General features: G+C 37.9%; 1 protein-coding gene across 1 annotated transcript in view; it reads left to right on the forward strand.

Moving 5' to 3' along the window:
• Positions 1-21,943, forward strand: part of IARS (isoleucyl-tRNA synthetase) — a gene marked incomplete at its 3' end in the record, with an annotated part of 90,621 nt that overhangs the window by 13,071 nt on the left and 55,607 nt on the right. Inside the window, exons 6-12 of the mRNA XM_010135728.1 lie at positions 1,293-1,410; positions 4,142-4,289; positions 6,167-6,254; positions 9,508-9,568; positions 11,269-11,364; positions 16,206-16,328; positions 17,750-17,841. Of these exons, the coding sequence (XP_010134030.1) occupies positions 1,293-1,410; positions 4,142-4,289; positions 6,167-6,254; positions 9,508-9,568; positions 11,269-11,364; positions 16,206-16,328; positions 17,750-17,841 (726 nt within the window). The remainder of the gene's footprint in view (positions 1-1,292; positions 1,411-4,141; positions 4,290-6,166; positions 6,255-9,507; positions 9,569-11,268; positions 11,365-16,205; positions 16,329-17,749; positions 17,842-21,943) is intronic.

Here is a 21,943-nt window from a genome sequence, read left to right on the forward strand (position 1 = left end):
GGGCTGCAGATAGAAATCAGTGCAATAGTCTACTTGCGTTTTGTGTTGAAGATTATGATTTCAAACACAGAAGGCAAGATACTGACTTAAATGCAGGTCCAGATTCTCAAGCACAAAATGAAAGCCTGCAGAAGACAGTGCTGCTTGCCAGGACGGGGTTGGTTGCTTAGTGGTGAGCTATTTATCTGGAAAGGGACCCAGAAAAGTGATCAGGTGGTTTGAAAACATAGTTTGAGTAAAGGTGTTTTTGGAGTTGTCCGTGTTGAACCATTTGGATGTGGGATTTGAAATGACCAGACTCTGCAGAACCTCTTTTCTTTTTCAGTTGAATGATTCAAGACTTGTCCTCTCCCACCTTTGCTTTTAAGGTAGCCAGCTGCAGGCTGTGCTGCTAATTGTGCAAGCCAGTGAGACCTGATAAGCTGTACAATGTTGATGATCCTTGAGAAAACCCTGCAGTATTCAGATAGAGTTGTAGGGTTCTGTCCATCTCATGGACACTTGACAAGTTGCTATGTGAAGTGTGTTTCTTCTCCAGCTTCCGTTCATCTGGAGCATTGACTCAGTTCGTCATATTGTCATATTGTAGTACTGCTTTCTTGATCCTTAGGTCTTCTTGAAATAATCCAAATATGCTACAGGCTGTATTGAAGATTTCATAAGCAGAGTTAAAGCTTAATGTGAGACTGTGATCTCGGACAGGAATTGAGTCCAGAGTGAGATGACCGTTAATGTAAATCGTGGCACTGTAAAACTGAGTTCATTACTCTGCATAGTCAGGTATGCCCTCTTGTGAAAAGTCCTCTTCAGATTGTCAGGTGTTGACTGGGGTGGGTTGGAGGTATCGCTAATGCGTATCTCTCTCTGTTCTATAGTGCTGGTTGCTGTAGCAGGTGTTTAAGGTCATGTGATTAACAGCCATGTCACTACGTGTCTTCTTTCTAAAGTATGACTGATTTCAGCCTCATTAGTAGTTCAAATTTCAGGTGGCCTTGGTATTCAAGAAACCTGAGAAAGATTAATCAGCAATAGTATGTGCTCTGCATTCATTGTATGGAAAACCAAGCTGGTAGAATCACCTGAAGCTAAAAATCAGCCAGAAATACAGTTGCAATCAATTTGTCTCTTTCCTTTTCACTTTGCAGTATCATCTTCAGTTGATTATTGCCTGTTTCAAAAAGGTCTAATTCAGAACAGAGAATTCAGTCCAGCTAGAGCAGAACCCTATTTTGCAGTTGATTTACTGAATTTGAAATGCCAAATACTATTCTCTGTTCCTTGTTAACTTCCAGGTGGGTTTTCAAGCAACTGTATGACAAAGGACTGGTGTATAGAGGTGTTAAGGTCATGCCTTTTTCAACTGCATGCAACACTCCACTGTCAAACTTTGAGTCCCATCAGAATTACAAGGTAAGTCAGTATATATATAAGTTATATGTCGCAATCAGATTTCTATATTGTCTTCAGTTTGGATTTGGAAACCTTTAGTATTTTTTTGCTTGGTGGTACATGAGCATATTACTACAGATTGATAGTAAAAATGTAGGTAAATATTTTGCTGTACTTGTTCGGATCACTTGATCTCAGCTTTTTTCCCTGTTCTTCGTGGTAACTCCTTAGAGATATATAAAGTACATACTTTGTTTTATTCTGGTAAATTACACCCTCTTCCTTTCTGAGCTCTGAAGGTGAGTATTGCCTTGTGTTGGGTTTTTATGGTAAGTACTTAGTGGGGAGCTCTGGCTGTCCTTGTCTGTGCAGATATGAGAAGAGGAAGGTCCTTGACGGACTTGAAATCTGTGAGAGGACTAATAAGAATTGTCAAAGACTGTGTTTGGTTATGGAGCAGTAGGATAATGGCTCTAAGGACCATTCTTTTAGATTGAGAAATTCCAGGAAATGTTTTAGCTAATATAATGCATGGCATGCTGTGTTTTAAGATGTTCATTTAAAAATCAACGATTAGTTATAGTAGGTGCAGCTTCTCATTTGCAACAAAATCATGTTCACATATGTGAAGGGAGAACTTGTGCTCCAATTACCTGAATTTCAAGTCAGTTTATAGACAGAGGTTTTGTATCCTTTGCAATCCCCACCCAGACCTCCATATCCTTATATCGTAAATCTTTTACTTACGTTGTTACAACGGAGAGCTAGCGCAAATGGTACATCTGGTCTTTTTTTATATCTTGCCTAAAAAAAAGGCCAATTTGATGGTCAAAAACAGTGCTTTTAAATCAAATGTTTACATAGACTTGTAGTACACTGTGGTCCACAGATTTTAGAGCTTTCAATATTCCTGAGGCGTGTTTGACCGTACTGGAGAATAAAGGTTTTGTGATTTAAAGTGAAACCTGCAAAGATATCTTGATATTTGTGACTGACAACTGACTTTATTCACTTATACTTATTAACTGACATTTCATATAGGCTCAGATTAATGACCTTTCATTAGACCAAAGACTGTTTCGGGTTAGTTTTATTTTGTCTCTGTGTGTGTGTGTGCGCCCCTTTTCCAGAAAGCAAAGCTCTTTTCTTGAGTTTTAATGAAATATTTAGATGTTTGTTCTTGCTCTAGAACCAGTAAAGTGTGTGTGTGTGGGGTGCTGCTCTGCCGCTTCATGCAAAAATTATCTTTTTTGTCCGCTAGAGGTGGTATTTTGGAGACTGAAATGTTGAGGGTCTGTAAGCTGACATGATTTATTCTCAGTGAGACCAGTCGTTTCTGGGTGCAACGCAGCTGTTAGCTTTCTCACTGTGGAAAGCAGGCTTTGGCTTCTGTTTATCGATCCTGTGAGAATCAGGACACAAACCATGAGAAACAGGACACAAGAAGCATGTTTAGAAACTGAGTGAGGTGTCTAACGTACACTTGAGCAAACTATGTCAGCAGCTTGCTTTACATTTAACTGAAGAAATGTTGTCTTCAGATAAAAGCCAGCATAATTTTGTGAATGTATAAAACATTATACAATGCCATTTTGTGGCAGCCAGCTTGACTGTTACTTTTTTATGGATTGCCAGGTGTTTTTATCTACCTGGCCAACTCGGTGGTTCAGAAAATGAAGTGAGTAGCCTGCAGTGCTGTTTAACAAATGGTAGAGACAGAACTGTAGAGAAAGCTTTATCTTTGCTTGGTATTGAGTGTGGTTCGGCAGTTATGTAATATTTATGTTTTACTGTTGACTGCACTAGATGTTCACAGAAAATTCCCTCTGGAGCAGCCCTTAGCTTAGACATAAATAGCTGCCCATCCCATGATGCTGGTAACTGTTCTGTGATGCCGGATGAAAACCAGAGAGCCTTGTACTAGGCACGATGAGGGGATGGGACCTGTTCACGTGTTTGGGGTCTGTGCACATGGCACCCATTTTTGTTCAGCATTTAAAATTAGTAGTGAAAACTTCATATTTGCAAGACTAAACTTGCTTTTTCAATCTGCTTTTCATAATATGCAAAATGTGACCGAATAGCATTGTACTCATCTGAAAAAAACCTAGTTTTTGTGGGATTCTTTTGACTCATTTGAAGGCGAAGTTTTATACAGTAGCTGTCAAAAGTGTCCTTCCCTGAGATTTTTTTTTTTACCTGTAAATACTGATGTACTCTTCAGGTACCTCAGGCTTTTTTTTCCCCTCCCTTGTTAAAAACAACTTCTTAAGAGATTGCATCTTCTTAAGTGATGGCTATTCTTCCACCTCCCTCACTCTATAGGAATGGGTGGGAAAAGGCTTTGTGTAGCAGCTGTTTCTCAGATACTGCTTTTCTTGCAGTTGAGATTGGTGATAAACTTTTAAAATGAGGTTATAAGAGGTATGTGAGGGAACTGGCACTCAGCTGGCTTTGGTGTTTTGGCAGCTGATTTCCAAAATTTCACTGCTAATCTGAATTTTTAACCCTGAGGCTTTGCTGGACTGACAGTTTGCACTGGTGCAGTGGAAGAACTTGTGACTGGTGTTCTCTTCAAACTTTCTTATGCTACAACTTCACCTTCTACCCCTACAGTGATGAATTAGACAAGTTGCAAGATGTGTTTTGGTGGATGGCAGTAGTAGTTATTACCTCTTAAATTTGTATTTTCTCACTAATACATGCAGTAAACTTTTTGTTTTTCCACCTCTAACTTCATCTTGTTTTGAAGGATGTTCAAGATCCTTCAGTGATTGTGAGCTTCCCACTGGATGAAGATGCAGATGTTTCTCTTGTTGCTTGGACCACTACTCCTTGGACCTTGCCTAGTAATTTGGCCCTTTGCGTTAATCCGGAATTGCAATATGTGAAATTGAGAGGCAAGTGTTAACTGAAGGTGACATATAATGAACATTTCCATCTTCAATGCCTGTGCATATGTACTTATATTTTGTATGATAGACTCTTTTATGCTAAATTTATAGCACTTTGCTGGGGTTGGATCAGTGTTATTTTGAAGGATGAGATTTACTTCCTATGTGGCTGATGATTTTAAACTGCTGTGCTCTTTTTATTTACATGCGTTGTGAGGGCTGTTCCTGAAAAAATACTGATAGATGAAATAAAGAACAAGAGCAAATGTTTTATCTGTCTCCTTAAAGTCATGCTATCATTGAGAGACAGGGAAGTGTGACTGGGTGTCCCAGTTTTTTTTTTCTTCTTTCTTGGGCCTCAGACCCTTGAACAAATTACTGTTAGGCTGCAGTAACTGCATGTATTTGAAGTGTGTTTTTTAGCACAAACGTAATGCAAGGTATATACCGTGGTTTTCACTGTAAGAGTTCATTTGACCAAGTGCCTTGTCTTACTCGTGGACCAGTTGATTGTGGCTGGCTAAAAGAGTTGTACTGTAAGGTAATTCCTCTCATGAGAGCATCCCGCTCTTCAGGAACTGTTTGCAACAGACTGTGTAGTGTGCGTAAACAGTATAGGCAGTTGTTTTTCTTGTTAGTGTTTCAAATGGTTTTCCAGGGTTTGCGCTTCCATTGGCAACTGAAAAAAATGGAATATGTGATGATGTGTCGTCTTTTTTGCTTAGGAAAGGAGTTTATTTTATCCTTGAAATGCAGTCGTCTTTAATTCACAATTTGTCTTCATTCCTCCCTATTTTTTTTTTTAAATTAAATAAAATAGTAAGCAGGAATTTGGATGAAAGTACTTCTTGCGTGGCTGATCTCAGATTCTCCCAAACTGCTCACCTTTTCTGGCTTTTCAGTGTATGTTGGGAAAAAAAGGGAAGAAAAAACCCATTTAAGTTAATGATTAAGTTAATTGCATTTAATCTGCAGTAAAAGAATGCTAGAGGTATAATTTCCGGTTCCAACATAACTACATGAATCTAATGTAGTTAGATTACCTGCCTAAGGTGATGTTAAAAATTAAAAGTTGCAGAGGCCTTTACAGTAAACTCCATGTGTTTGGGTTTTCTTTGTTTTACGAGAGAACTAAACATGTTTCAGTTACCAAAGTTCTTAATGTAAACTTGGTCCTTCTAAAAAGATAATTCATTACCTTCAGCGATAACACCTACACCTGCCTGAGATGCTGAGTTGTGGGTTTGGATGGCTTTGGCCTGTAGTCTGCTGGTGGGATAGTGACCCTTGACTAAGTTGGTAGAGTGACAGACTGAATAAAATTTGTCATTGAAGTTAAGAGATTAGTGTTGTTGGGGGATAGAAAATGGGTTTCTTCCGTAACATTTCACTTTTTACTTCCTTTAAGAAGAAATCCAAGTAGAAAATTGTGTGGAATAGTAAATGTCAGAAAGGCAGAATAAAGTGCAGGTATGACCTCTAATGTCAACTTAATATTATTGATTTTATGTAGTAATTGACTATCTTCCAATTGTTTCCCTCTGTTTCAGTTACGTGTACTGAAACTTTTCAATAGCTTTTCTTTGCCACAACATTAATAGATAGGGTAGGGTGTTTCTGCTGCTCAAAAAAACTACGCTGAAAATCAGTGGCCGGGGTTTCATCCTGTGGTTTCTGTTTAAACTTAACTTGTGAAAACTGTTCATTAAGTGGCTGCATGGAGAAGAGGTAGATGGAAATTAGTTGTCAGTCAGCAGGATTGTTCTGGGCAGTTTTACAGCTTATATGGTATCATCTTGTATAAATGGAAAGGTCTCGTAGTAGTGCAATTGAAGGTATTAAATTGAGATTTATATAACTTTCAGTTTTATTTTATATTCTAGATAATGCCACAGGAAAGATTTACATTCTGATGGAATCCAGGCTGATAGCACTGTACAAATCTGACAGTGAATATGAGATACTTGACAGGCAAGTACATAAATTATTACACACTTGTTAACTTCCGGTACTTTTATAGATCCAGAAGTTAAATGTTCCAAGAAATTGGATTTTGCATTTATCTAATGATGGGTTTCCCTGCGTGTGTGTGTATCTTCCGAAAATCTATAGAAGAGATTGGAATTTACTAGAACAAATCGGTCTTGTACATGACGCTACAAACAGAATAAAAGTTTCATTGGGTCATTGTATTATTGTTGGGAAAGAAAAAGTTTCCTTAGTCCTTTCTTATCCCGTGTGGTTTTTTTGGACATTAATTTAAGTCTCAAAAAGCCCTAGAGATTTTCCAAATGCTGAACTCTTACTAAACTTTATGTAAATATTTAATGGGAAATTCTTTAGCATGCAAATATTGCTTCTGTAGGATGGTCTAAGTTACCTAGTTACTGGCAATTAAATGTTTTCTGAAGATTGCTTATTCATTTTGGTTCAGTGGAAAAATATGAATAATTTAGTAAGTGGGACTGGACAGGGGATGCAGTTTTATTAAGTTCTGTAGCTCTCTTAGACAAAAAATGTAGCTTGGCTCTTCTTAAATCTTCTGTATCAACCTGTTCAAGAGGCAAAATACAAGTATGTCTTTGGTCACTTCATTCAGTCCTGTGCAGTGGGTAAAAACCCAAACAAATCCAATACACAAATGAACAAAAAACCCCAACAAAACACCCCACAACACAAACCTACCATAAAACACACACACAAAAAAAATCAAAGACTAGAAAATTTTTTGAGGATTACAGCCTTTCTTCACTGATACCAGTTATTTTTATGCATTACCTTTAGACTTAAAAAGAAAATAGGCAAGGTAGATACATTAAACTTGCTGATCTGTTGTCTTTTGGTTCCAAATTCTTCTTCTAATGGATTACTGCAAATTTAATTTCGATGTGGTTGCAGTCATTCTGTATCCAAGAATGTACTGAATGGTTCACCTTCTTTGGTGTGGTGTTTTCATCAGAACTGTGAAGTACCAGCTCTTTAAGACAATCGTATACAGGTTTCAGTTGTTGTTGCTTATGTCCCTGTCTAGTTATATTTCAAAATTTTTTTCTCTTAACCTTTGGTTTTATTTTTTAAATTATTTTTTGCCTCTCTGTCTGTACAAGAGGTACTAGCAATTTTTATTCTCCTTGCAGAGCAGTATATTTTTCTTTCTATATTAGTGTAACATTCTTCTCAAGCTGATTTTTTTTCCTTTTTGGTTGCACTCCAATTTTTGTTATGTAATAAATTAGTTCTCTCAAATATGAAATGGGGACAACTAAGAGGTAGCTTGTAATTCAGTGGATCTTTTAAAGATTTAGATCCATAAGTATTTATGTTCATGGAAATGAACTTGCCCATTTGTACTCTTTTTTTCTCTCTTTAGCTCACTTTTAAATTCTAAGGCAGTTAGGCCCTTGAGGGAGAAATTCATGACACTTGCTCTGTACCAGGTGATAGGCTGAGGTCAAGGAATGATCTTACTGAAATTTTCTGTATCTGAAATGATCTGAACTTCCTGAATACTGTCAGCCCTCCCATCCTCCCTCAAACCTAACTTCTCTCCTGTTTCCTGCCCGATGCAGAGGGTAGGATTTTGTGTGAGAGCAAAGGGAAATACTCTGTTTCACTGATGAGATGGCAGCCATCTTCACACTTCGGCTGCTTTGCACAAACAGATAGATCTTGGCATATTACCCCAGTTAGACATTGAGTGGCTTGTTGTTTTATTTTGTGGTGGTAGATATTAAATGATTGATGAGCATTTTCCTTCCTTTGTATTACACTGAAGTCCATTTGCATATTAAACACTTCATGTCTTTACACCGTTTTCCATTGTTGTCTCTCTGATTCTAGAGAATCCAAAAAAGAGATTTCTGATCTCTTGAGAGTGAGGGATTACTACAGTGATTTTAAATGAGTCTTTTATTACTATGACTTAGGTCACAAGAAGGCAGCATGGTGTAAATTTTCAGCTTGACATTCAGGATTTTGATAAACAAAGTATTTCAGATCTCAGAAGAGAAAATTGGAAATGTGATCCACGACCCTTACCTTTCACTAACCTGTGTTAAATAAGAATTTAACTACTTTGGTTTTTAAAGCCAGTTCTAGTGCTTCATATTTTGTATCTGAGCATTCCCACATCTGAGCTGATGCTTTCCTCTATCTGATCCTGATTAAGCACCTCAAGCATTCCTAAAGCTGTTTGTAATATGAAATATATAAGCCATCCGTGAAACTGTGGCTTAAAATAGAAATCTCCCCTTTTCCTAGTGGAAATTACGTATGCTGAGCTGAGGGGGCATGCTCTTTCACTTGGCATTAAATGCTGCTTGAGTTTCTGTGCAATGAAACAGCTTTGAATTGCTCCTCGGTATGAAGTAGTCAAGTGTTTCATAGTTTGACCATTTGTTTGGAAGATGTGGATCAAGAATAGTACAGGAAAAGGCCACAGCTGTGACACATTCGGAGAGCTATCCCACCCATTAGATGATACTGTGATTTAACTGGGCTTTTTCCCAAACTGGACGATTTAAGCACTTTGAGGAGAGTGCTGAGATGTGAATCCCAGCCTAATAAATGTCTTTGTCAACTGTTGTCAGAAGTCTAAAGAGAGCTGATCTACAGGCTCTCTCTCTGTCTTAGATTTCTTGTCTGGCTCAGTTGGTTCCTCAGTCAGTCCTGTCTGTTGGACCTTTCTCTGAGATGCTTGTGGAGGGTTTGGCTGCCTAGTTAAAATGAGGAATGAGGCATCCAAGCTATAAACACTGCAATATCCTGTATCCCAAACTTCTATGCATGTAACTTTTAGGTGTTTTGGATCAGTGCTTAGTTAGTTCTGTTTAACATGCTGAGCTATAGGGCTTTGTTGTTATGAATATTAAATTGAAATTGTGTTTTATCCAGAAGCTTTTTGCTCAGCTTTACCAGAAAGATCCTGTGATTAATGCTTAATTAATTTACAATGATTGATTGAAGCACCATCGGGTACAAGTGTACCTGTGGACTGTTAGCAGAGATCCATTAATGCATGTTAGGGGGTTTTGTTCAAGTCCCAATTGCCAGAGAGGCGTAGAAACGGGAAGCAAACTGTTGAGAAAATACTTTTTTCTTCATCTTATGAAGTCAAATTCTGCTAGGGATGGAGAAAGAGAAAATAGGAAAACATAACATTCTTACCAGTTGACTAAGCAATTCTCAAGTTGTTGATTTGTGTTCATGTAATCCTTCTCCTCAGGTTTCCTGGCATTGCTCTTAAAGGCAAGAAATATAAACCACTCTTTGAATATTTTATTCAGGTAAGATGAACAAGTTCGATGTTTGATACAGAATACAAAGACAAAAATAAAAACCATTTCCAATATTCCTTGTTTATATTATAAAAAAATCTTATGTCTTGATAACAGACCTCATGTTGTATTTAAGTAATTCAAAATCCTAGAGAAAGGTGGACAAACAAAGTTGATTTTTTTTTTTTCCTATTTTTTTTCCCCTTAAGAATTTTCCCCCTTAGAGTTCAGTGATGAAAGTAGTTCAGTTTCAGGTTGCAGAGAAAATTCCAATATGCATTAATAAATACACAGTATTCTCTCAGATTTTCATTTGGTGAGCTTCTGTTGTCTGCCTATTAAGTCCACAAATTTTGCATCCAGAAGAGAATGGCTTTGACTGTGGATAACAGTCACAGATGTGGTGTTTTTCACTGAAGAGTTAAAAGCCTTTGCAAAAATAACTACTGAAACATGTGGGATTTATGGATATCCTCCCTTGCAGCATTTAAGCACTGTGTAAGTCTAGTGTAGTTAATAGCACCATGGATGACAACAGAATATGCAGCAGTAAGGGAGGGGGTAGAGAATCTGTATATTATTTAAAAAATTCTGATGAGAAATGGATCAAATTTTCCAAGAGCTGAAGTTGATTACAGTACTGCTGGAGAAGCTGCTGTTAACTCGTGTAAGGAAATTGGTCATTCGTGACTACTGTCTGTTTTGAAGTGTGTACTGAAGTCAGCAAAGCTGAGAAAACATCTATAGGGAGCAGGACCTGTTATTTCTAGAGAAAGGTCAAACCACAGCCGAGTCTGAAAAACGAGACTGCAGGTGTAGAGGTTTGGAATGGATAATTTTTTTGAATCCTGCTATACTTCTAAGGAGCACGTGGTTTCAGGTTTGTTTCTTTTAGAATGGATGTCTTATTTCAAAACAATCCCTCTTCAGAACAAGCTAAACCTAATATATTGTAACATTTGGTTCAGTTGTGACTGCAGTAATTTTTTTTTTACTACTTTTGTATTAAGGAATAGAAAAGAGCTCTTTATTTTTCATTGTGTACATACTGAACGAACTGAAAATTGTCAGATCTTTAATTTTTTCTGGTTTGGTTTTTTTTGCTTAATACTTATCACCTCATCCTCTGGAGAAAAAATATATGACTATACAAGCAAATTTCTTTTTTAAAATTAAAAGATACAGTTATTTTTGCTCATAATTTGGTTGTGTCACAACCTGAAGATTGCTCATATTATCAATTCTAACTTTTTTTAAATTTTAAAACATATATATTTAGTATCTACTCAAATTTATTTATACTTTATTTACTGAAAAAAACTACAGGTTGATGCAGGGAGCCTTTTGTACATAGAATCCCTGTATCTTTCTTGTTTATTCCTCATTTGCGGGAGTGTAGTTGATTTGTAGTCTGTTAAACACAGAAATGCATGAAGGTCTGTGGCTTGAAGAGTAATTGACTGAGGCCTTCTGGAGAGGTCTTGGATTTAATTGCATTTGACTGTGTGTAAATGAAGTATACAGCCTGGGCCTCTTAACTACGGGCAATGATTGAGTAATGTTTGGAGTGTCTTGTTTTACTGTGTCATTTTTTTGTGTAGTTCTTCACTCTTGCAGTTGGTAGTGGCTCTTCCATGTCCTTAAGAATTCTGTTTTGCAATGTATCTATGTATACATCTATGCATGAAAAACATATTTTTGCATTACAGTGCAAAGATCAAGGTGCCTTTGCTGTGGTAGTAGACAGTTACGTGAAGGAGGAGGAAGGCACGGGTGTTGTACATCAGGCCCCCTATTTTGGTGCTGTGAGTATGAGCTACAAATCTGTAACTTCAATTTGGTTCCAATGCACTGCCTGGCTTTCCAGCTACTGGGGACTGTCTGTCAGGGTGACTATGGTATTAAACAATTCTTCCATTTGCTACTTATAAATTTAGTGATACAAGGTAGCATTGATTCTAATGAGTTCTTCCACTCACTAGTGCCCTTTGTGTGCAAGTTGGAGATTTGAGGTGTCCATTGATGTGGTTATTGTTGTAGTATGGGAAATGAACTCCTCGCCGTGTCTTCTGAATGTCTTAGCTTTTTTTGAAGTCTGATTTTACAGCTTCGAGAAGAAATCACCTGTTTTGATAGATGAAATTGACTTTGAGTGAAAATTTTGGCTGGTAACAGCAGCTCTGCTCAGCACGCTGCCCTTCTTCAGTGTTTCAATTTCATTACTCATTGGCCTTTTTGAGAATGAAAATATGCTTGCATTGCTTTTGTACTGAGACTTTATCTCTTGGTGTGAAAGGATTTTGCTGTACTCCATTCTTTTTTTTCCCTTTATTATCCTTTCCCTCAGTCTATTCTTCTGAAGCTTAAGAGGGATAATTTTTCATGGTTTTAATCATTTCAGTTTTTAGACCCATGAATGAAATGCACTAGTTTAAATTCATTGTCCTTTTTGTATGGTGTCCTGTCTTCAGCCATTATCCAAAGATGCCCTCAAAAAACTTGCAGTAGAGCTGCCAATGCCCAGCAATTAGCAATCCCTGGACCATGAGCTCTGTCATCATTACCAGAAACTGTTGGCATCGGCAGTAGGCCTCTTTCTATTCATGTGAAATATCCCATCCTTTTCTGCCCTCTTTTTCTCCATTTTTCTGAAGGGTGCATCCATGTGGTGATGTGTCCATTGACAAGATGAATATTGATGTGAAATATCGTAGCTTAATACAGCTGTGAATAAAGAAAATTAGACTGGGCTCTATGCTATTAGTTAATGCAGAAATTCGCAACATCTGGCAAAGTATCTTAGGGAGTCTGAAGCCTCTCACACTACTTGCACCTCAAGATGCTCTCCTAACCACTGAATCTTGCAAAGACTTAACTGAGGGGTGAGGTTTTGAGTCAGGACCTCTTGCTGTAAGAGATAGAATAAAGGAAGGGAACAGGCTGCAAGCTCTGGAAGAAACTTTCCCTTGGCTGCTCTGTTGTTTTATTGTTTATTTGCACAATACAGTTTGGAAATGACTGTTGGAATACAGTGTTGAAATACTGTTTGCACAATACAGTTGTTGGAAACAGCTTGTTGGAAAGCCTGACTGGCCAGTTGGAGCAAGGATTAGATTTCATTATAAGCACTCAGATTTGTGTAAACACGGGGGGAAAAAAAAATCTTTTGTCTGTCTCACCTGGGAAGTCAGTGATTAAATTTAAAAGCATTTTTTTAAAAACGTGAGTATTAGTTAAATTCATGGCAAAGAAAAAAATGCATAAAATATTTGTGTGAGGAAAAAGTACGCTAACATCACAAACAAAAATTTGCACTTGTTAACTGAGGAGCAGCTTGACATTATAATGCATGATGCTTAGACCTGAGTCAACTGGCTGTGCTACCTCTAGAAAGAAATTGCATAGTATATGTTGCACTTAATACTGCCGCCTTTTTCTTTTGGGACACATGCAGTTCAGTTTTGACAGCCCACTGATTTTTTTTTTGTTTTGTTAGGAAAGGCTCACAGAGGGTTCTGGTTTAAGTTCAGTAAGCTGTACAGTAAGCTCTGATAGCGTACTGAATGTTCTGTGTGTTGGCATTAAATGTGTGTCTTTAGACAAGCTGGTATGGAAGAAGGGAGGACTGTTCCTAATTAATTGGCTTCTTTTAAACTTCCTTTACTATTGTGTTGAAGGTGAATAGGAAGGAGGTAGGTGGAACAGGAGGCAAGGCTCAGGAGGCAAAATAGAGCACAATCCTTCATGGGAAGTGTTGTATCTTGTCTCTGTCTCTTCCCCTTTAATGTAAGTAAATCCCCTTGATAAATAGGGATAGAAAGTATGGGTTTTTTTAAAATCCTGCTTGCTGATACCTATTCTATATTGCTGATGGCTTGAAATGTATCCTTCTCCAACAAAATTTACAGTAAAAGTTAACCTTCATGTAATTCCAGGATATGTAGTTCTATTGTCCTGTGTGATGCTTTTGCCAGATATAAACTGCGACAGAGTATCAGGGCACTCCATTATTTCAAAGGACATCAGGATTAAAGCTCACAGAACGGGTCAAACTTATATTAAACACTCTGAAAACTCTGTACCTCCAGATTAACTTGGCACTAAAATTCACCTGCTCAGTCATTTCGTCATGTAGATGTATTTACAATCGACTTAAAAAGCTTTAGTAACATTTTGATATGCATACAAACCCTATACTTCATGTGCCTGCTCAGAGTTGCAGAAGTTTCATACATGTGTTACTGTTGTACTTGGCGTTTCAGTAACTTGCTAAAGAATACTAGATTTTCTTTAAGAGGTGCCAAATGTGAACCTTTTAACTTTGTGGTTTTTGTTGGTTTTTAAAATTTGAGATAGAAAAGCTTTGAGTTCTCATAAATGAGCTATTTAATACCTTCTGCTTCATTTTGTCTATTACAACTTTTATTTGTAATCTTTTGAGAGTTGTAATTGTGGCAGGGTTACAAAACTGAATGCTATGACTTCTGTCCTGGAAAGAATTGAAATCTGTCTTAGCTTTCCAGTGGAGCTTAGCATTTGGGGATTTCTGCATGTGCCCGAGTATAATCTTGTATTGTGATTAGTGAAGCAAATCTTCGTTAAATCAAATGGCAGGTCAGTCTGCAAAGCTTTTATGTTCAAATTCCTCAAAAGAAAGGAACTAACTGTAGAAAACCAAAATGGCAAAGCCCTTTATATATCACTGGCTGCATCAGCGATGGAACTCGAACTGAACCACCTCTTGACCTGGGCCTTGCAAAGTAGAAGGCTTGTTATTTTGTTTTAGCTAGGTTCTGAGCATGCCAAGCTTTGTAGTCTTTGCTGGCTGCTTCTTCAAAGCCTTTTACAATTCACTGACAAATCAGGGTTGATGTTACTTCTGTCATCTGGCCTACATCTTAAACACTGCTGTCTGCTTGCTGTATCTCAGCAATAATAGCTGATGAAAGGTCAACTGAGACTGGGCTAATCTCAGTTAATCTATTGACTGAAGAAGCTGGTTAACCATGTGGAGACTGAATAATTGTGATGGCTCTCTGCAAATGCTGGAGAGTAGAAAGAGACTGTGCTTTTGGAGTAAATGAGTGCTATAGCTGAAGTGTTTCTTTGTTTCTATCTGTAATGCCTTGGTACATGAAGTAGCCAACTTCATTATCACTGTGGATGTGTTTCATCATTGTAAAGTACGTTGTGAATTAACAGGCAACATCTCCCAGATATGGCTAGAGAGAGCTGGTAACTACAGGGACTAGTGGGTCCGGTTGGAGGTACAGGATGATACAGAAGGGACCTGGAAACCATGCTCTGTCACTCTGAAGTTGGCTTGCCAGTGTTGGTTGTAGCTAGGGAAGGAGAATCCACCTATCCATGGAGCACTTAATTCATGCTTGTTTACTCAATTGCTTCAGGTGTGGTCTCCTTGATGAAGGTGGGCAAACTGCTTCAGAGTGCAACTCTTATGAGAAAGCTGCTGCGTTTTACAAAAGGTGAATGAGCTCTGAGCGTAGAGGAGAGTAACAGTTCAACTGCTGCAAATTTTGGCAGACGAGGTCACTGCAGATTCTGTTCCACGCTATGCAAAACTTCAGTTTTAATCCCTGAAGTCTGGGGCTCCCTGTTCTGTCAGAGCAGTGATACAGGAGCCTCTAAGACTCATGAAAGGAACCTGACTTGATGCAAGCTTACACAGGGCCTTTTTCATTGAGGGAAATGAGGTGATTCTGTGAATATGCCAAGTGACTGATCTGCAACTATCCCCTTCTCCCTTCCCCTCCCATGCCCAGTAATGTACTTTTGCCTTAGGGCAAGAAAGTGGGTGATCTGGAGTGGTAATTGGTTAAGATATGGACTTTCTTTAACTTTGGACTTGAAATTACAATCTGAACTTTTCTGTTCCCCTAATAATTTTGTTTTAATCTTTTCTAAGATACTGTTGTTGTTTAGTTATGTTCAGGAATGTCTAAAGTAACCCTATTTTTCTCTTTTTTTCCTCCTTTCTTTTTTACTGCTACAGGAAATTAAAAATTTAAATAGAGGCTGGCCAGGAAAATAAACTGATGTTGTCCATGTCTAGTTCTTGGTCAGTAGCTTTGCCTGTGGGCCAACAAAGATTAAGAAACACAGATTTAAAGGCTTTGGATCATTAAGACATTCAGAAAATGGGATTTCTTATGTGGGGTTCCAGAATTATATTGATTAAAACAACCTGCCTTCCACAAAATGCCATGGGGGCTTGTGTGCTAAACAGACACAAGTTTGTGGCTGGTCCAGGAGCATGACACAGTGGTTGTTAGTTCCTTTACTATGCAATAGTAGCCTGGAGCTGTTGCCTGCATAAAATGTGTGTGCATATATATATCTATATATATATGTATATGCACAGAAGCACATGCACATATCCACTGTACTAGGTGAGAGAAAACACATGTATTGTGAAGAAATTGTCGTGTCTCTGATTAAAACTACAATTCTGTAAAATACATCTCTTCCTGTGCGTAGTGAAGGCTGAGTATTTTGCTGGTTTTGTCCAGTCATCACCTTTTGTATTTAATGGTTTGGTTTTTCTTTTTTTTTTTTTTTTCCCCAGGGATGGATATTTTAACCAGTATTTTGTGTTTCTGTAACTTGGTGCTTGTCTCTTTTGTAGGATGATTACAGAGTCTGCATGGATTTTAATATCATTCAGAAAGATTCTGTGCCTGTTTGTCCTGTTGATGCATCAGGCTGCTTCACAGCAGAAGTGACTGACTTTGCTGGACAGTACGTGAAGGTTAGTGGTTTTGGAGAAAGTAAATTACTCCTTTATTCAATATAAATTTTGTGTATGATAGAAGTGTTTGGTTTTTTTTTTTCCCCCCGAATGATTTTGTCTTCCATGTGTCTTTGGTATCTGGAAAAATAAAAATGTGTTAACTTTTTTAACTCTATTGCAGTTGTTTATTACTGTAGCTGAAAAATAAGAATTTGAAACATAAGTAATACTGTGTATCTAGTAGTGAAAGGAAAGAGGAGTCTCTCCTGTTTGCACCTACTGCAGAAAGAGTCTCACTTTTCCCTTGTTTCTTCTGGAAATGTTACGTATGCGGTCTCTAGGGAAGCGTGCCCGGCCTCCTTTTCCTCTGGATGACGTCTGAATTCACAGATATCGTCATGAAGTTTGTATCAGCCAGTAGTGCAACACGACTTCATAGATGAGAGAAATCCAGTCGTTTTTCCCTCTTGTGGGGTGTGTTGCAATGTGAATTTACTTGCCAATAGATGCGAGACAATCCATGTAAAATCAACCCAAGAACTCCAGATTGCTACAGACACAAACCCATAGAAAGGAGTGCCTCCTTAATTCTGTGTGCTACGAAAACAAATTGGTTTTAATTGTTTTCCTGCTCCTACAGTTGGATAGCAAAGCATGTTCCTGTAAATACAGTTTACTTGAAAAGACTTAAAAATCCTGTATTGCATCAGCTGTCATTGCTTCCTGCTATATATTAAAGCAAAAAAGAGAGCACTGGATGCTACATGTTTAGCTTCTTGCTGGTAGGAATCTGAACTTGAGGCTTTTGGAAAATATTCTTATGATGTTGAATTCTTAGCTTATGAATATTGCTGTATTATAAGTATTTGTTTGGGTTTTTTCTTAATGTCATATTGACATAGACAGTAGACTGTCTTTAATTATTAATGCACAGCATTCACTTCTAGCTTAGAATGTAAATCCTGTTTAGTTGGTAAGCATAAACAAATGCTTCAACTTCTGTAACTGTAGTCACATTAGAGGAAATGTCTTGCAGCGAAGCCTAAGTATGAGGTAGGAAGCACTATGTGACTTCCTGCCACAGAACTGGAAGATTCAGTGAAAGAATTAAGATGTTAAATAACATGAGTTTTGGCTTGTATAAGTGCTATAGATAATTTGCATTTTGTACACTGTTGTGTGTGTGTGAGAATAGAGTTAAGGGCAAAAAAGGACTGATGCTTTATGCCAGAATTTGGAGAGCAGATAACTTCCAAATTTTTACAATGCCTCTGCAGTAAGTGCATAAGTTGTATACGCTTTTTGGATTTTTTTGTCTGTAAATACTGCATTATTTGTAGGGGTTTTCTTAATTTGGGTGTTGGAGACAAATCCTGTAGTAGCTTACTGAAGTAGTGCAATTTGTATTCCAAAGAAAATTTTTTGTTCTGTCTTTTTAGGATGCAGACAAGAACGTCATTAAGTTACTGAAAGAGAAAGGCAGGCTGGTTCACAGCAGTAGTTATAAGCACAGCTATCCTTTCTGCTGGAGGTAAGGAGAGAAGTGCATATGGCTTTCAGATTGAGGGTTCTAACTGAATAGTTCTTCAGGTTTGTCTCATTTTTTTCCCCCTCCCCTGACCTACTTAATTTTTTAAACAAGAGTAAAAGTAACAGGAATCAAGATTGTTGAATTAGGAGAACTCCAGTTTTGGTTTAGTGATCAAGTAAATTGAATTTTTTTTTTTTGCCCTAAATCTGAACATTTTTTTGTTTGTGATTTTACAGGTGTGTTTTTGTAGTTTGAATTTCTCGTTCTTCAGTGTTGCACGTAGTACTGCTAACTACCTTTTGAAGATGGCTATAAGTCTAAAAAAAGCTTATTTTCTAAGTCTTCCAATGTTTCTGTTCAGATCCATGTTTTTGATAAAGTGGCTGTATTATTGCTGTTATAGTTATTTCTTTTTAACCTTGTAAAATTACTTCTTTCTTTGGAGTCTGGCAGGGCCCCATGGCTTATAATGTGGAAATGTCTGTATCATCGATTAAAATCAAAGTTAGCATTTACCTGCTGCAGTGGGTAATAGGTGTCATACGTAAATACATTTTTCTGCTCAGTCATTCCCGAATGGATTTCACAAAGAATCAGTGTGTCTCTGATCAGAAATAGCAGTTGACATGTTTATAATATCTGTGGGGGCTTCTTAGAAACGTTTGGCTTTGTAAACTAGAAACTGGAAGATTAGCTCTGGAATGTCAGGTAGGTGGTTCAGCATAGCGGCCTGTCACAAATCTTCCATGTCAGACTGGGAATTCTGCAGAGGCTGAAGGAGGACTCTGCGAGAAGGTCTCTGTGGGCCTTCAGTACAGTAAACCAACGTAAGGAGTTTTGGTTACGCGAAATACAGGCTAGACAAATTGAATCTAGAAATGCAGCACGTTTTTATTAGTGTCCTCACTGGTTTTAAATGTATGCAATTGATACTGCAAAATTGAGAAAAGAAAGCACTGAAAAATGTTGTAGTAAATCCAACTTCAGTAATCCTTTAGTAGGAATATTGTATTAAACTGTTTTATTGCAAGTAAAAATACACTTCAAAAATTATTTAATTTCTGATCTGCAATGTCTTGAACATTTAAAGTCACTCTTGATGCATACAGCACTTGCACTGAAATAACCGTGATAAAAGCTTTTCTCCCTGTCTAGCTTTAATGGTACTAGGTGAAGTGTTTCAGCAGTGTGCACTTATCCTTGATCTATAGCAAGAATAACCTTTACTTGCTCTTGAATAGCATGATAGGTCTGTTTCTAACAGCTACCTAGAGGAAGAAGGGGAATTATTCTTGAAGTGTTACATCCTTGGTGACTTGGGACAGGTTTTGAAAAATAGCAGGCCAAAACTAAGCAACAGTTGGTTTTGTTGTTTTTTTTTTCCTTACGTAACAATTCAAAAGTACAGTCATAGCCTTCTGAGACAAACCAGTAGTGTAGCACTGCTGATTCTGTACTTAATCCTGCCACTCTGTTGACATTTTTGTTGATTGATGATAAGTTGCAGGCAGCACCTAGCAGCAAATTATCTGGTGGGAAGAACAGAATAATGGATTCTGCTTGAAAAGCTCATTTTGCTGCCATCACAAATCAAACCATAATTGGAATATGCTAAAAGTAGAAGAGTAGTTCTTAACTTCAACCATAGTTACAAGTTATTTTGATTAATTTAAGAAAACTTTGAAATCAGACTCTTGGACTAAATGTGCTATTGTTCATGGTTTTCCCTGGTTGTTGAATGCTTAGTATGTGGAGATATTTTCCCTCTTTTTACGTATAATCAAATTACTGTCTTTCTCTACATTTTCTTGTAATTTTGATATGTAGTAATTTTGCATCAACCAAACTCCAAAATCTCAGAAGAAAACAATAACATCTTGGTAAATACACAGTAAGTAGTTTCCACTTAGAATTCCCCTTTGCTGGAATTGCTGAAGATAGAGTTCATTGGTCAAAATTTTTCTGCATCCCTGTGATATCTTGGGAGCCTGTATGGTCTAGGTAGCAGATAAATGACTGAAACAGGCATGGTGACTGGCTGCAGTGCCCACTGCAGCTGCTGCCTGCCGTTGTGTTGGGAAGCAATACTGGGAAGCCCTGTCATTGACAGGTACAGAGCTGTGTCTTTTTCAAGCCAGTGAAAGCAAATCCAAGAAGCATCTTTCAGAGCATGTGCTCAGTTATCTATCATTTGATTCCTAAATTATGTGAAAATGGAATAGGAATGAGATCACAGTAACTTGTTTTAAACAGCTGCGCAGTCCGAAAGAGGTATGAGTTTGCAGTGTCCACAGAGAATGATTTTTCCAGTCTTTATATTTTCAAGTATAAAGGTTGTATTTCAGAGAACGCCAATTTTGTGGCACTGCAGGCAATTTGCTGAGGTGCTTTGCCTCTGATACAGTTCTAAAGGATGTATTTATAAGGGGAACAAAACATTGTTTGGTTGAGACAGAGGACTGTTTAGGTGGGAATTTTCTAAGCATTAGTCTCTAATGTAAGATCTCTCTGGGTGGTTTTTCCCTTGTCTTGTGTAGATGGAAAACACAACCCACTAATGGCTATTTCTCATTTGGTTCTACAGCAGAGAATTGAATCTGGATTCCTCAACCTTCTTACCACTCATGAGGGGTAGAAATGTGTCAGATGTCAGTGGTTGGGCAGGTTTTCAGTATTTTGTTCTCATTTTGTCTCCTGCTGAGGCGCTGCTTGGTAGTACAGCTAGAAGCAAGAAAATAGTCAGGGAAACTCCCATCTCCCCTTTCTTACTACCTTCTTGTAGGTGGGAACAGTGCTCTGTGAGCGCTTTGGAATGGTTATCAAGTATTAAAAACTTAGAGTGTTAGGTTGAAGGCCAGGGAAATTGTTATGACTTCATCTGCTTGTTTCCTTTTCACAGATACTTTGTGTCTGAAGCTACTTTTGCATTAAAGCTTGTCTTCAGCCCCGTCTGTTGGCTGCTTACTCCTTAATAGAGGTTGAGTACCGGCTTATTGTCCTAGTATTCTTTTGCAATACGTTAAGACCGTGTGAGAAACTGATATTATCAGTTTTTATTCTTCTTGTTAACAGAAACTCAAGGTCTTAATATGTGATGCCATTCGTCGTTCTTCAGCATGTCTGAAACAAGATGCTCTGTGAGACTGAAATACTTTTTGAATCATAGAATCATCTGGTTGGAAGAGACCTTTAAGATCATCGAGTCCAACCGTTACCCCTGCACTGCCAGGGTCCCTACACCATGTCCCTCAGCACCACATCCACACGGTTTTTAAACACTTCCAGGGATGGGGACTCTACCACCTCCCTAGGCAACCTGTTCCAAGGCTTAATAACCCTCTCTGTAAAGAAATTTTTCCTGATATCCAACCTAAACCTCCCCTGGTGCAACTTGAGACCATTCCCCCTCGTCCTGTCATTCTCAATATGGGAGAAGAGATTGACCCCTACCTCCCTACAACTTCCCTTCAGATAATTGTAGAGAGCAATAAGGTCCCCCCTGAGCCTCCTCTTCTCCAGACTGAACAGTCCCAGCTCCCTCAGCCGCTCCTCACAGGACAAGTTCTCCAGACCCTTAACCAGCTTTGTTGCCCTTCTCTGAACCTTGTACTTGCACAATGCTTTCATTTCTTACTGTGATCTTGCTGCTGTGTGAGGAGTTAATGGAACTGTTTATTTTTTTAGGTATTAGGACTTGAGTCTGAGAAGCAGAACATCCTAGCTTAGTATGTTTATATTTAATAGCTAGAATGCTACCACATGGTTTTTACTTAGAGCTCTTAGCGTTTCCTGTGAAGTTATAGATACTTTAAAACTCGTAAAAGATACGGAGTGAAATGTATAGCTTATAAGTAAAAGGAAATATCTTCTGAAATACAGCATTAAGAGAAGCAATGTGGTTTTTATTATTGGAGTTTATGTGATCTGAGTGCAATTTTTAAGGTCTGAACAACCTTTGCTGTGGGTTTTCTTTTCTGTTGGTCAGGCATTTATACCTTTAGGAAGTATCTTCAGAGTATCAATTTTAATTCATATCATAATCTCCAGTAGTTTGTGCATGCCAAATGAGACCTTGCTATGTGTATAAATGAATTAAACTTTT

The sequence above is a fragment of the Buceros rhinoceros genome, unplaced genomic scaffold, assembly GCF_000710305.1.
Source record: "Buceros rhinoceros silvestris isolate BGI_N320 unplaced genomic scaffold, ASM71030v1 scaffold41334, whole genome shotgun sequence".
Classification (NCBI taxonomy): Eukaryota; Metazoa; Chordata; class Aves; order Bucerotiformes; family Bucerotidae; genus Buceros; species Buceros rhinoceros.